The sequence below is a fragment of the Branchiostoma floridae genome, chromosome 4, assembly GCF_000003815.2.
Source record: "Branchiostoma floridae strain S238N-H82 chromosome 4, Bfl_VNyyK, whole genome shotgun sequence".
NCBI lineage: Eukaryota > Metazoa > Chordata > Leptocardii > Amphioxiformes > Branchiostomatidae > Branchiostoma > Branchiostoma floridae.
Window position 1 is genome coordinate 22,624,065 of NC_049982.1, and position 15,783 is coordinate 22,639,847.

The following is a 15,783-nucleotide window of genomic DNA, read 5'->3' on the forward strand; positions in this document are numbered from 1 at the left end:
CAGCGCGGCGGGGAGAGGAGGAGAGCGCGAAGTTCAAACGTGTCTACAGGGTCATATTAGGCGGATCAATGTAAAAATTGACGTACATCAACTTTTTAATGAGTAAACTACTGGAAAATAAAGAATTGAAAATTTTCTGATGCTGTCCTTTAAAAGAACATTTTTTAAAGCTATGGTGCCAGGCTAAACCAGCTGCCATGTTCTCTGTTACATCACAGAATATAAATGGAGCACAAGCAGTGATTGCTAGAATCATACAGCACATATTACATAGTTTGATATATACAACATGTAGGTGCATCAGTGCTTTGCACCCACAGTTGAAAATCAGGTGCGCAGCTCCAATTTCGGGTGCACAAAAGTGCATTAAGCACCCGGTATTTTGAACCCCAAAAGCACACAATAGAGTTTTCTATCCAACTGTTGACCAAGATTTGTATACATGGACATGTACGTACCCAAGTAGTGTTTTGATGTCTTTCTCGTATCCGAATGAGAAGACTAAATCAGCCTCATCAATGACGAGCATCTCTAACGAGTGTTGTAGCTCCAGGTTACCGCCCTGGATGTGTGCCAAAACTCTGCTGGGGGTCCCGATCACAATATCAGGCTTCTCCATCAACATCGGTCTGGAAAATAATCAAATCATACCTTTAATTTATTCTTAACAAGGAAAGGGAGAGAGTCAGCAAAAGATGGGTCGAGTTGATTTGAGTCATCTAGGGCTGATATAAGTACAACTACTGTAATAGGACTTATGTGAGAGGCAGTGTACAAAATACTTTTCTGAGTGAGGTTGCACACTGTGCAACCTGGGGCAAAAAATAGGTTGCACATCTGAATTTCAAGTGGCACCACCTCCAATTCACTAATTTGAAAAAAAGGTACAATACCTGCATACATGTACATACATAACCTTTTACTATCATATTACTTATATGTTTGACAAGTTTACAAGTACATTCACAACAGAATACAAAGTTCTGAGGCTTAAAATCTAGGTTGCGCATTGTGCAACCTGAGTTTAGAAGTAAGTTTCACCAAGCAAAAAGTGGTTGCAATGTGCAAGTGTGCAAGTGGTATTTTGCACGCTGGAGAGGGGATCTAATTTTGCAGTTGGAAGAAAATGGAGTGTTGGCAGTGTTTTTTATGTTTAAACAATAGTAGCGTTAAGTCAGAAAATGGAACATACATTGCAAAGGATACTGTGAAAACCATAAAGATAAAACCTCCACAAACATTTCCCACTTTACAGTATATACATATTGTGTGGGGCAACACATCGGTAGGATAATGTGAGTCTGTGAATACTGGAGGCACAAGTCTAACACGGATGACACTACAGGTGTGAGTTGAGTGCCTTTGGGAGGTGAGATATGACAGTAGAGTTGAGTACCTCTGTGAGGTAGAACATGACTGAGGTACGATATGACAGTACTATCACAGTAGAGTTGTGTACCTTTGTAAGGTGTTACATGACAGTAAAGTTGAGTACGTTTGTAAGGTAGAACGTGACTGGGTAGGACATGACAGTACTATCACAGTAGAGTTGTGTACCTTGGTAAGGTGTTACATGACAGTAAAGTTGTGTACCTTTGTGAGGTAGAACATGACTGAGGTAGGACATGACAGTACTATCACAGTAGAGTTGTGTACCTTTGTGAGGTAGAACATGACAGGTAGGACATGACAGTACTATCAGAGTAGAGTTGTGTACCTTTGTGAGGTAGAACATGGCTGAGGTAGGACATGACAGTACTATCAGAGTAGAGTTGTGTACCTTTGTGAGGTAGAACATGGCTGAGGTAGGCCATGACAGTACTATCAGAGTAGAGTCAGGGTTCTCCCCAGAGAGTGGAATAAGGGAGGCCCTCCACTATACTCTCAGCCAGCTCCACTATACTATTTTTCAAATTTAGTGTGTTTCTTCCCTATTTTCTTTGTTAGTTTTGCTAAAATTAATGACAATTCACAGATTTTTGTACCAAGTGGCATCACTTTTCCAGTCAGCATTGTCTGCAAAAACTTGTGAATGAGCAATGATCAAAACAATAGTAGTTTTGCCACTTCACAACAAAGGAATAACAACAGTATATTATACTTGTAGTATTTGACACCCTCTGTCATTGCAAAATGAACCCATTTTCATGAAAGTGCAGCGCGTTGGTGCGGGCTATTTTTGCCAGCCCCTCCACTATACTAAACAATTCTGGGGAGAACCCTGAGAGTTGTGTACCTTTGTGAGGTGATGTCAGTAGTTCCAGAGACATCCAGACATCTCACCTCCCGGGAACAACAGCTGCTCAGAGCCTGTATGGGACCAACCAATCAGAGTAAAAACCTCAACAAAGTAGACAGTATAGTTGAACACTCACCACTACCAGACCTAGAGAAATAGCCTCCTGCTGTAGTAATTGCACAAAGTTGTGTAGCCCAAGGGCAATTCAAAGTTCAAACAGAGATGGGCACTGCCCTATGCAACTATCTGGTGTGTGTAACTACTTTTTTTTAAACCAAGAATGAAGAACAGTAGTTACATACCACAGCGTTCTTGTAAGCCTGACTGCACAGTTCCTTGGATGGTGTCAGCACAAGAGCCTTCACTGCTTGTTCTTTGGCTGCCTGTAAAAGAATAAACAGAAAAAAAGTCAATATCAGAAAAATCTAATATTATTCTTAAGCATCATCTTCATACACTGCTGAGCAGCAAACAACAAAACGAGAATAAAAGTATTCTACAAAACAACATCTACTCTGTAAGTTTTCTTTAGGGGTAAAAAAATTTATATCATATATATACTCATAATCTATGCATTTGACATACAAGTTTAAACTTTAAGATACACAGTAATAGAATAAGAATCTGTACCTGTTTGCCATCCAGAATGCGTTGAATGATGGGTATAACAAAGGCTGCAGTTTTCCCTGATCCGGTGCGCGCCCTCGCTAACAGGTCTTTACCCTCCAGTGCCAGGGGAATGGCTCGTTCCTGATCATACATGGACATAACAGAAACTGTTTTCATTCATGCATTCATTTGAATAATCCTACCAGTTTATTAGTTGTAAAGTCTTATTCTATTGTTTTGACTATTGTGGCACAAGAGCCCAAATTATCCATTTTGGAAGAGAAAATTGCAACAAACAATAATGATTAGTTGTTATCCTCTCTTCTCATGGGAATACTAATCTTTCATGTTGTGGTGGCAGAGAAAAATGTCCATTTCGTGCACTATGGTCTTGTTACTACGCATGAACAGGACCAACTCTCAAGAAATGGTAGCAGACAGGCATCAGTACAGGACATGACATGCTAGAACAGCCTGCCACGTCACAAGACACCGTCCTATCGCTGTCCCACAAGTGTAACACAAAGATGGTTACTGAACACAATCATCCTGCTGACTACTTGTGGCTAGGGTGTATACACTCGTGGCCTTTATAGTTCCTTTTAACAACTGTTGGGCATGGCACACATGGTTAGAAAAACATGTACTTCAATTCAAATGAAGTTCGGTGATCAAATATTATGATGTCTTAGACTCTTACCTGAATGAGTGTTGGATGACGCCATCCTTGGCTAGCTATGGCCTGTCATTTTGTAAACAAAGAAACAACATGTTACGTACTTGTGAATATATCATGTGGATCTGAATTATTGAAGTTATATAATTTATACTTATAACCTCCTTGGTCACGATCTGGTTGTTATTTATGAAGTTGTATCATAATTTTTAGCATTTACAAAAATCTTGCTAAAACCTCCTTGCTAAAATTTCACTTACATCAGGGTTCTTTAAAGTCGAATAAGCACTTTTTATAACTTTTGTCTGCACAAATACACAGGACTTTGATCACATATATGTAGTACGTGCATGTACGCACATGTCAACAACAACATGCACGTGTCCACTGCCTGCCCCCCTCCCCACTTTCACGTAAGTACGCGCGCCACCGAAACTTTGATTTCTACAGCAATGTAAACAACCGGACGAGTAGCAGAACGACGGGTCTCATCTGTTAAGCAATCAAAACTTTTTAATCCTACAAAACCGCCGCACAAACCTTCAACAGACGGTCGTCCAAGCCCATTTCGTGGAAAGCCAAAGATTTTTCGACTTCGTCCGCCATCTTGGAAAACGTGCGTCACGTTCACCTTGATCCAAGACGTGATTTGTCGAAATCACCCATCGTGCTTTGTGCTTTTACATGGTGAACAGAGGGTTCTGGGATACTACACCGTCTGAGTCTGGGGTAGAAAATTAGCCGGGTCGGCGCCACCTTCCTTCATTTTGCCGTCTCGCAGTCCGCAAAATTCGCGATAAAATGTCGAAAAGACACCGACTGGACGTGGGAGACTCCCACAGTAAAAGGCACAGAGAGTCGGGATACAGGTGAGGTGCAGGAAATGGTCCTTAGCGAGTTGGCAGGGTGGAAATAGAGCTCCGTTAGTTGAAAATCCGGCAGGTTTTTGTGACGAAAAAAATGAAATCGTGCAGGCGCGCAGCTGAATTTATCTTTCTACGCCACAGCAGTAAAATACTTGACCTTCAAGGGTTTGGAAGGTTAACAACTACAGTCTGTAACAGTAGGTCTACTTGTTAGTCAAGAAAGTCCTGTAGAGCCAGGTCCAAGTGTTATAGGAAACGAAACGCGTGGTCAAAAGACATTTATTTCCAGCATGCTGCATGTAGACCTTTGTAAAGTTATTTATAATACCAACACAACAAAAAAGCGTCATACTTGGTTTAAGTCAACTTTATTTGAAGCAGATGTCCCCAGATGCCAATGCATAGCTGTATCTCACACGTACATCACATCTGTAGAAACAGCTCAGTGAAACAACTGCTTCAGTATGAAAGGGCCCAGGTAAATTTACAGTAAATCAATTAATTCAAGTTCGCAGCACGGTGTAAGAATGTCGAGGCACGGTGGGAATTTTCGGCTGAAACAGTAGAAGCAACACAATGAAAATGCTGTTGTTTGTTTCTGCATGTGATGTGCCAAAAAGGTTTGACTGGGATAACAATAAAATTTCAAAAATGCTGCAAATATAACAGGATTTACAGTATTACTTTGTCCTGTTCTGATCACACGTTAGATAACATTTGGATTTATGTTCTATGGAATTCGATTCTAAGTTTCTAACATTTACCGGTAGTTAACAGTTTGTAGATTAAAAAGAATTGCCAGCAGCCTTCAACTCAAATTCAAGTTCAACTCTGGCCTATTTGTAAGTACACATGTATATAATTATGGTATTTTGCCCATAGTCACAGTTCATCGCACTGCACATGAGCACTTAAAACTGTAAACTACCATATCCTCAGAGAGATGTCTTGTAGTAAGTGGTACATGATGGTAGACGATTTTTAACAGGCATGTCTTCTTCCTCCTCAAACAGCAACAGTTCCAGTGGAAGCAAAAGTTCCAACTCGGTCATCAGCATGCCCAAACCAAACACCGTCCCGACCATCAACCCCTTCACGGGGATGCCGTACACAGCACGCTTCCACGACATCCTGAAGAAGCGCATGGCGCTGCCCGTGGTGGAGTACAAGGACAAGTTCATGGAGATGATGCGGGGACAGCAGATCATTGTGTTGGTGGGGGAGACAGGGTCAGGCAAAACTACACAGGTCAGTCAAGGAAGAACGACAGTCAAAACTGCAAAAGAGAAAATATTGTCTGTCACTACTAGTACTTGTGTCATTGTGGAAACAAAAATCATAAAAGGCCAACAACTGAAAATGGGTCATATTGGCCTACTACTTGTAGGCGGTCACTAGTACACGTTGGATGGTAGCAGTTTTACATTTATAAGGGTTCTGTAATACAAGGTTCCGATCCACCATCAATAGCTTGAATACTGCAGCAGATGTACCGTAGATGCTATCTTACAACAATATTTCACAGACAGTGAGTGACAGAACCATTGTATTTTATTATTCAAATACTAGGATTTGATATGTACTCATAGACTAATCTCCAAGCAGATATACATGTGTCTGTCAGACTTTTTCTAACGATTTAGGCAGGGTGATTTGTATGTTTTCTGCCAACTTACTTCTCTTGTATTTTGGAAGCATTCTAGAAATTCTTCAATAGGCTACAAGTTGAATGTAGTGTGTTGTGAGATGCATGGTCGGACATCATTACTGGCACCTCTTATGAGGATGAACTGAACTGACTGAGATAAAGTCCATACTAGATGGCATGAATAAACGGAAATTTTATTGTATCCTTCATACCTTTAGGTTCCTCAGTGGTGTTTGGAGTACGTCCGTGCGTATAACCCGAAGCGGGGCGTGTCCTGCACCCAGCCGCGCCGAGTGGCCGCCATGTCCGTGGCGCAGCGTGTGGCGGATGAAATGGACGTGATCCTGGGACAGGAGGTCGGGTACTCCATCAGGTTCGAGGACTGCTCCAGTGCAAAGACCATCCTCAAGTAAGTTTTGTTTGTTCCGTAGAACCAGTAAACCACCTATCATAACACACCAATTATTTCAGTAAATGCAATCTGCATAGAACCAGACTGATAAGTGTGATCCTGTCTGTTATTGATTGGTGTGATTGGTTCTTTAACAATGCTTGAGGAGTGTCTCCCCTTTAAGCACCTTTGGCTTTACGTAACATTTGAGATGACATCCCTAATTGAAGCTTTGTACTCCTTTTCATACGAATCAAGTGAGGAAATGTTCAATAAGTACCAAAGGTACACCATTTGGATGTACTAGAGATTTGAATCCAGCGCTTTTAGATTCCTAACAACAATACCAAGTTGCCACCTGTTGAACAGGATGCTTTCCTCACCAGCTCTGAACCTTTTCAAAGTTTTAGGAAAGAAGTCTTGAAAAGTATGGTTGCATAGATGATTATGAATAATTTTGATCCTATCAACACCTCCAATTGCTTGTCGAATTAAGTGATTTCATGACAAGGTATAAATCCCTACTGCACAGGTACATGACAGACGGTATGCTGCTGCGTGAAGCCATGGCGGATCCGTTGTTGGAGCGGTACGGGGTGATCCTACTGGACGAGGCCCACGAGCGTACGCTGGCCACGGACATCCTGATGGGACTGCTGAAGGAAGTGGTGAGACAGAGGGGAGACCTGAAGATTGTGGTCATGAGTGCTACGTTAGATGCAGGTAGGAGAACAAATGCATACTTCAAAACATGCATTTGATGTATTAAGCCCTATTTCTTCTACAATATAAAGTGATTGGTCATCAGTATTGGTTCTAAAGAAGGCGACAGTGGTCGTGGAAAATTTTATCCATGTGTACCTTTGTGTTGGAAGAAAGTAGCTTCATATAATGATTACTACAAACACAGATGAGCTTCTATGGTGTATTTCTTCTGTACATGATACAAGCATTTCCTAAACTTTATTCACCAGTATTAGACAAGCATGCATGTAGACTATATTTAGACGTGTAGAATATGTTCAGCATAAAATGCAGGCTGTGGAAGTATTATCATTGTACAGTCAAACTTCTGCAACTTGTACAACTTACAAGTGACCATCTCTACATATACAGGACCTCCTGGCCGATATGACTACATGTTAGTAATTGACTAATTTGAGTAATCAGGTCCAGTGGGGTAATTTACAATCATAGGGATCATATACAGGGTTCTCCCCAGAATTTTTTAGTATAGTGGAGGGGCTGGCAAAAATAACCCGCACCAACGCGCTGCACTTTCATGAAAATGGGTTCATTTTGCAATGACAGAGGGTGTCAAATACTACAAGTATAATGTACTGTTGTGATTCCTTTGTTGTGAAGTGGCAAAACGACTATTGTTTTGATCATTGCTCATTCACAAGTTTTTGCAGACAATGCTGACTGGAAAAGTGATGCCACTTGGCACAAAAATCTGTGAATTGTCATTAATTCTAGTAAAACTAACAAAGAAAATAGGGAAGAAACACACTAAATTTGAAAATAGTATAGTGGAGCTGGCTGAGAGTATAGTGGAGGGCCTCCCTTATTCCACTCTCTGGGGAGAACCCTGCATATATCTGCTCAGTTACATTTTTAACACCCATAGAAAATCTATATATTATTACATATAGAACTGATGAAGGCTAATTCTATCTCCAGGCAAGTTCCAGGGCTATTTCGACAACGCTCCGCTCATGAGTGTTCCTGGCCGCACGCATCCTGTAGAGATCTTCTACACCCCTGAGCCTGAGAGGGACTACCTGGAGGCTGCCATCAGAACAGTCATACAGATCCACATGTGTGAAGAAACAGAAGGAGACATACTTCTCTTCCTCACAGGGCAAGAGGTTAGTAAACCTACATTCCTGCAGTTTATTGCTGAACTGCTAGGTGGCACTCATGACTATCTCAGATGTTGCCCACTCTGACCCAGGTTTGTGATATAGGCGCATCTGTATCTGTATCTATATAGCCGGTATAACCACCCTTTGGCGTGACACACCAGCTTCGCAGGCACGCGGCGAGGCAGCAGCTGGTAATATTACCCCGAACGACCCGTCACATCTAGCTTTTGCCACATCTATCTGTAAATGATCTTTAAAACTATCCAATGAAGATGCCCCTACTTTGCTTTGTGGTAACAAATTCCACTCTATGATAGTTATGGAGAAATACGAATTTTTGAACACATCAATTGATGTGGTATGGTACCAATTGTTATTTTTTTGTAAGGAACTGGTGTAGCCCTTACTTTGCATCTGACATTTTAAAAAGACAGTTTGATATTTAGATTTTTTCTGACAGGAAATTGAAGAGGCGTGCAAACGGATGAAACGTGAAGTTGACAATCTGGGGCCAGAGGTCGGGGAGATGAAGGTCATCCCCCTGTACTCCACCCTCCCGCCCAACCTGCAGCAGCGGATCTTTGAGTCCGCCCCGCCCAACAAACCCAACGGCGCCATCGGGCGCAAGGTGGTCGTCTCCACCAACATTGCGGAGACATCCCTCACCATCGACGGTGTGGTGTTCGTGATAGACCCTGGGTTTGCCAAACAGAAGGTACATTTGTGTATGATCAGTGATACCCTTACATTTACAGTTTTATCTTAGTGCTACCATCAAACTACAGGATGGAAGGATGCATACTACTTCCTTGGTGAAATGGGAGGTGGTGTTTTTTGTTTGTCTGTCTTTCCACACCTATTTCCACATGCTAGGCAGTGCTTACAGGAAGTTAGGTCAAAAGTCCTAAAGTAGGTTATCAAAGGTTATCTCGCTTCCCATCTTCAATTTCTTGCTAAATGTATGTCTGCTGCCTTACTGGAGCCAGTGGGAAAAGAATCAACAAAATTTGAGCAATAATGAATAGAGCAAGAAATTCGCAAAAAAATCAGATTATTTCACGAGGCATGTGTTTTGAGATTTGTGTTCTGAAGTTGACTCTGCTGTACTGTATTACAGGTGTATAACCCGAGGATTCGAGTGGAATCGTTGCTGGTGACGGCCATCAGTAAGGCGAGTGCAGCTCAGCGTGCGGGCCGCGCCGGTCGTACCAGACCGGGGAAGTGTTTCCGTCTCTACACGGAGAAGGCGTACAAACAGGAGATGCAGGATCAGACCTACCCTGAGATCCTCAGGTCTAACCTGGGCTCCGTGGTGCTGCAGCTCAAGAAGCTGGGCATCGACGATCTCGTGCACTTTGACTTCATGGATCCCCCTGGTGAGCCTCTTCAGTACTGCATGTTTCTTCGTGTCATGAGTAGTCAAAATTTTTTAATTGACTTTTTAGATGCTATGGGGTTTTGTGCAACAAGATGTACATTGTAATTCAGCCTTTGGCTACAAGTTACTAAATGAACCATTTTGATTGCTTGATTGATGTGGGGAGGATGAGAGACTATGATCATGTCTTTGGCATTGTATATGTGGCTTATGTCATGCAAAGTTAATCGACCGTCTTCGTAACTCACCAGCTTTGCAGGCAATAGATGCGGCAGCAGCTGGTTATGTTACACTGAACGACCTGTCACACGTAATCACATCTAGCTGTAGTTATTGTATAAATCTATCTACAATGCTATGTAAAAACTCTGGTGAGAGCTCTGAGTTTAAGTAACTTTAACCCATAAAAATGCTATGTTGTATTGCCTGCTACATGTAGCTCCTGAGACATTGATGAGAGCGCTGGAACTCCTGAACTATCTGGCCGCGTTGGACGACGACGGAGAGCTGACGGAGCTGGGTTCCATGATGGCGGAGTTCCCCTTGGATCCGCAGCTTGCCAAGATGGTCATCGCGTCGTGCGACCACAACTGTTCCAACGAAATCCTCTCCGTCACAGCCATGCTATCAGGTACTGTGAACACGCGAGTCAAGACTGCACCAAGATTGCCTCTTGTTTCTGTCAAATAAATTTTGCTACAAAAGAGCTTTCTCAAAAGTTTTTTAAAAATTAATTCCTTTTCATGTCTCTGCCTACTAGTAGTACATGTAGTATATGAAGAGAATCCAAAGTTTGTCTTCTACATTTTTACTTTCAATAGAAATGATGCTCAAATTCCATGTTGTTAACAACATTTTGTGCATTATTGGAAATACATGTAAGTTTGCAAACAGGCAGCTACTTTGGTGCAGTCTAGTCAGTTTAGGTTCTCTCCAAAGGAAAATCTTTTCTGGGTCTGGCCAGAAACGATTCCTATTGAGGGGGCTTGAACTGACACTGGGGGAGGGAGGAAGGGAGGGACAGGGTTTCTATTATTGTCTTGATTGTACTTGATCACAAGATATGCATGTTTGTGACATTATTTTAACACATGCAGCACTTTGTGTAAGATTTTTGAGCAAACAATATTTGAATATATACAGGCTATAATATTTCTGTTATGTAGGAGATTGTACTTTTGTTGTTTTTGCACATTTCACATTTCCTGGCATGAAGATATACAAACTTGACAATCACATTTTGAACTTTCAAGTTAACATTTTGCATACTTAATTACTGTTTGTGTTCTCCTCCTTCTTACCTACCCATGGCCATCCCCGAGAAAAACCTTCTCTTTTAATTAGTGTAGAAAATAGAATAACTTGTGTGAGAAAGCACACAAACATAACAAAAATACATTCATACTAAAATGTCAGTAGAGACTAAGAGAGATGCACAAAAGGAATGTGATGTGTCCAACTAGAATTTTTGGTAATAAGAATTTGAAAGCTTCTCTACAATGAAGATTTAAGGTTATGCTTCTTTTAAAAAAGAATATCAAATTCAATGTCTGGTGTCAGAAGTAGCAGAGTCTGTGTGCTTTCAATCATTACGGATACATTTCTGTCTATGTTCCCAACTTCTGTTGTACTCCCTCCCCAACGTCACCCCCAATCCACACCCCCCCTCCATACTCTCTCCCTCCAGTTGAGTGAGGTCGGTACTAATCTGGCGGGCAAATGTTGGCCCCGTACCAACACGTTTTAGTCCCACAGTGTTTTGTGCGGCCCAACGAGGCGAAGAAAGCTGCGGACGAGGCCAAGATGCGGTTCGCTCACATCGACGGAGACCACCTGACGCTGCTTAACGTCTACCATGCCTTCAAACAGAGTGAGTTCTCTTCTCCTGCTTCTCACTGTTTTGTATGTCAGTATAGATGATAAAACCTTAGCTGTACATGTACTTGTCTGAAATTGACAAGTTATAGAATTTCATGGCTTAGTTCTGAAGATAGGCAGTAAAGTTTGGGCTTGTCATTAGGTTGATCTTTTTACTTCCATGAAAGCAGATATTGTTTTTGGTGTGCCTTTCTGTCCTCTGTGTTTTTGCATATTTGTGGTTACTGTACTTAACTTTAGAAGTCATGGATGGGTTGTAATGATATTTGGTGCATGGGTAGGTGTTGATAAGACAAGGGTCAAGGTTAATTTTTGGACCCCTGGTGGCATTCCTTGGTACTGTAGCAGAACGTTTTGGGGATGGTGGTTTTGCCATGGATATCCTATGGTCATAGTTTTCAGGTAGTAGATGGCCTTAAATCTCAGCAAGAAGTGTAGGTTTGGACCTCCTTTCCCTAGAAGCTTTTTCAGGAACTGCAGGGACATTTGTGTTAAAGGCTTTCAAACAGGATAACTTACAAAAGGAAAAACAAAATTTGGGGGTTGCAGATAGCTTTTGACTTAGCTTGTTCAGGCATCAAATCAAGACTGCAGCTGTATCTGCCATGGCTGCCAGTTTCAAGCAGGTGCCAACAGCAGACTCCTCTCCAGGTGTGACCTGTCAGGCCTGCCTTACCTGTGGCCAAGCCTTCTGCACTGAGGGAACAACAATACTTCTAAGTAGTCAACCTTTAAATTTGATATTGTAAGGTTTTTAATCTCAGCAAGAAGTGTAGGTTTGGTCCCACTTTCCCTAGAAGTTTAAGACCAGACTAAGTCATGAATATACAAAAATTGTACATTGTACCAATAGTAGAAAAGGGCAAGGAAATACTTGTTACACAAGAAAGAACTAGTGAAGTACCGTTGCGTTACTTGAAAAGAAGTGTAATTGTCCTTAATTTAACGCGGTGGTCGCAAATATGATAAGTGTGATAGCCCGATAAGCAAAAATGCACTAGCTAGAACCCTCGACTTCTTGTTCACGTCCCTTGTCCACCCACAGACCATGAGGACACCCAGTGGTGCTATGATAACTTCATCAACTTCCGCTCGCTCAAGTCAGCGGACAACGTACGCCAGCAGCTGGTCCGGATCATGGAACGCTTCAACTTGAGGCGTACCAGCACGGAGTTCACGTCCCGCGACTATTACATCAACATTCGCAAGGCTCTGGTGTCGGGCTTCTTCATGCAGGTCAGATCTTCAGTTCCTCTTGTACACTTGTTTTGCATAACTGGTTATCTGGTTTTCAGGCATTATACAGCAGTTTGTTTTCAGTAGGTATGCACTGTTTAAGACCAGGCAGTAAGGTTTGATCCACTCACACAAAGAAGGACCCCTACTTTTTTAATAAGTGTGTGGTTTCTAACTTGTTGAAGTGTGGCTCTCCTTAACCATAGAACCTCTGACTTTATGTCCCATCTAACCAATCTAGGTGGTACCGTACCCATTTTTATGAGTCCAGTAAGGAAATAAGTGTATAGTGCCTTTCTGAAGTGCACAACATTGTGCTTACTAGGGATTAGAACCCAGAACCTTTAGATTCCAAGTCAACAACCCTAACAACAGGACCACCTTGCCACCTGTTATGTCCAGATTGCCCACCTGGAGAGAACCGGTCACTACCTGACGGTCAAGGACAACCAGGTGGTGCAGCTGCACCCGTCCACCTGTCTGGACCACAAGCCGGAATGGGTGCTGTACAACGAGTTTGTGCTGACAACCAAGAACTACATCAGGACAGTGACAGACATCAAGCCTGAGTGGTCAGTACTAGAGTATTTCTGTCTTGTCTCATGGTCCTTATACCCCCATCACATGTAGTGAAAATCGATTGGACGACTAGTCTGCGAGCTCTAAATTACGAGGAGGCATGACCCTGCTGCCGACGAAGAAATGGCAGAGTTCCCCCCTTCCCGTCAGGGTCATGCCTGCTCGTAATTTAGAGCTCGCAGACTCGTCGTCCGATGGATTTTCGCTACATGTGATGGGGGTATTAGGCCTATGAAAGTTAATGTTGTGTTTCCAGGCAGTCATGGTCCACAAATATTTAGGGTTGGTTGGTTTTTGCTTGGGGCTTTTTGGTAATTGCGAACACAACATTTTCCCATAAACCTTTGTGTATCTATAGGTATCAATGGTTTTAGGAAGCATTATGTCTCCATTTTCAGTACTCTATTGGGAGTAGAGGTAGCTGATTTTTGGCAGCTGATTTTAATGACTGGTTTATTGACAAACAATAACTTTGTACATTGGAAAACAACGGCTTCGCAGAACTGTACATGTGCGACAGACTGAATTGCGCCGATGCAAACAGATAGTAGCTTTAACACTAAAAGTTTTCATTAACATGTTCCAGACATTTTAACTATTAAATACTTGATAGATTATCTAAAAACGGTATCTTATTTCTAAACGGATTCATTTAAATTGCATAGTCACTACAGATATTGATAAAAAGCTATAACCGCTTCTCTATAACGTATTATCTAAAATCACTACATTCCGTGGATAACACTAAAATACATATTCATCATGTTGACATTTAAGATTCCTTAAAGCTGTAACAACGGTTGGAAACATGTAGCAGCACTGCGCAGAGAATTACAACAAGAAAATGACATACAGGGTTTTAAAACTTAAGTTGACGTTAAAGCAACTGCCACATTACGATAGTGTCCGTTCAGTGGATTTCACCTGTGATGACATTACGTTTTAACACTGTTAAGCAGATGAAGAGAATACAATTTCATTATAACAGCTTGAAGAATACCCTTTGTTAAGAAAGACTAGCCTCTGTTTTTCGTGGTAAACTGAGCAACAATTGCAAACTTTCAAATGTCTGGCATTATAACACACTAAATGTAGAAGTAAGCAGAGCTTCTTGTGTAGCAAATATGATTAAAAAGCAGTGACAAGAAATATTGTGAGAATTTATACCCGTATCCCTTGTATTTCAGGTTAATAAAGATAGCGCCCCAGTACTACGACATGCAGAATTTCCCCATGTGTGAGGCCAGACGTCAGCTAGAGAGAATCATCGCCAAAGTGCAGGCCTACGAGAACGCCTTCTAGAGGCAGGTCCCCTCTTTCATAGACACTTTGGACTGTACAGACATGTAGAGTACTTCACACAGAAGTGTAGAAACACAGGAGTGATTATCAGGCTTTTGTGTTGCCTGTAGTCAATGCATTGGGATGACACCCATTAGGGTTTACAAAAGAAGCATAAAGATGATTTACGTGTAAATCAGATTTTTGTGGAAGTCTATTAGTGCTTGTGTTTCCCGCTCTACCTACCACCCCCCGGCCCTCTAAAAGACCTCTAATGTGTTTATTGAGGTTCATACAGACCCAGTAAAGTGCATCACACATGCTGCTTGTATATATGATGAAGAGCTGAAATTCCAGAAAAGAACTTGCTGACAGGGCCAGCAGTTGGTCCATAGATGTGTAGAATTGTCTTTGAGGATATATTTTTTTTCAACTTTTGTAGCATAACAAAATCCATCCAATGTTCCAACATTCAATTTTTATGAATGTCCAAAACTTGCTGGTAAAACAGTTTATCTACATGTATTCCCCCTGTAGTCATACTTTTTGTTGTTTTTGGTTAGACAATATAGACTTACAGATCTGTTTGAACTAAAAGTCGTCTTGTGGTACAAAGAGAGCTCAACTTATAATTACTGCACATTCGAAAGGTGTATTGAGAAGGGAGGATATAGAGATGGGTTGAAGTCTGACAGTGTAGGGGGAAACAAATTAATGGATGCTGAATTTCTTCCCTCCTGATTTCGACAGAACATAGTGTGTAAACATGGTAATGATAAGTTACAGGGATGAAATTTGCTAGAGGAAGTTGAGAGACATTTTGTCAACTTGACGTGTTGACGTTGTACACAAGTAATTGAACAGTAGAACTTGAAAGAAAAGTTATGTTTAACTTTTTTCAATTATATGAAATATGACATGACATACAGGTTTTGTCCAGCCAGTGTTTCTCATAACGTAGCTTCAAAGAACTCTACCATTTTAATGACAGCTCATTGTAAATTATATCATGCAGAAAGTTTTCTTGCAGAAAAAGAAGTAATAAAGCATACAAACCATTGCTGTTGTCTTTTATGAATTACGTCTGTACCAGATTACTTGTAATGCTATTAGAAGGAAACACACACAGAAGTT

General features: G+C 41.5%; 2 protein-coding genes across 3 annotated transcripts in view; one reads left to right on the forward strand and one right to left on the reverse strand.

Annotated features, from left to right (window-relative positions):
- The window catches only part of LOC118415009 (probable ATP-dependent RNA helicase DDX56), a 17,755-nt gene extending 13,522 nt beyond the window's left edge, over window positions 1–4,233 (reverse strand). The window contains exons 1-6 of the mRNA XM_035819380.1: window positions 4,065–4,233; window positions 3,549–3,590; window positions 2,870–2,989; window positions 2,542–2,622; window positions 2,237–2,310; window positions 459–629 (exon numbers count right to left, since the gene is read on the reverse strand). Coding sequence (XP_035675273.1) covers window positions 459–629; window positions 2,237–2,310; window positions 2,542–2,622; window positions 2,870–2,989; window positions 3,549–3,590; window positions 4,065–4,130 — 554 coding nt within the window. The 5' untranslated portion in view covers window positions 4,131–4,233. The remainder of the gene's footprint in view (window positions 1–458; window positions 630–2,236; window positions 2,311–2,541; window positions 2,623–2,869; window positions 2,990–3,548; window positions 3,591–4,064) is intronic.
- LOC118415007 (putative pre-mRNA-splicing factor ATP-dependent RNA helicase PRP1) lies at window positions 4,226–15,707 on the forward strand. 2 transcript variants are annotated; one of them, XM_035819373.1, is made up of 12 exons: window positions 4,226–4,393; window positions 5,404–5,638; window positions 6,257–6,447; window positions 6,962–7,152; window positions 8,113–8,300; window positions 8,758–9,012; window positions 9,415–9,673; window positions 10,115–10,306; window positions 11,423–11,545; window positions 12,599–12,789; window positions 13,192–13,361; window positions 14,556–15,707. In XM_035819373.1, the coding sequence occupies exons 1-12, from the start codon at window positions 4,326–4,328 to the stop codon at window positions 14,668–14,670; spliced, it is 2,178 nt and encodes a 725-aa protein (XP_035675266.1). In that variant the 5' UTR covers window positions 4,226–4,325; the 3' UTR covers window positions 14,671–15,707. The 2 variants fall into 2 exon arrangements, with proteins under 2 accessions (XP_035675266.1, XP_035675267.1); XM_035819374.1 differs by lacking the exon at window positions 4,226–4,393 and adding an exon at window positions 4,840–4,868.
- Window positions 15,708–15,783: the final 76 nt, after the last annotated feature.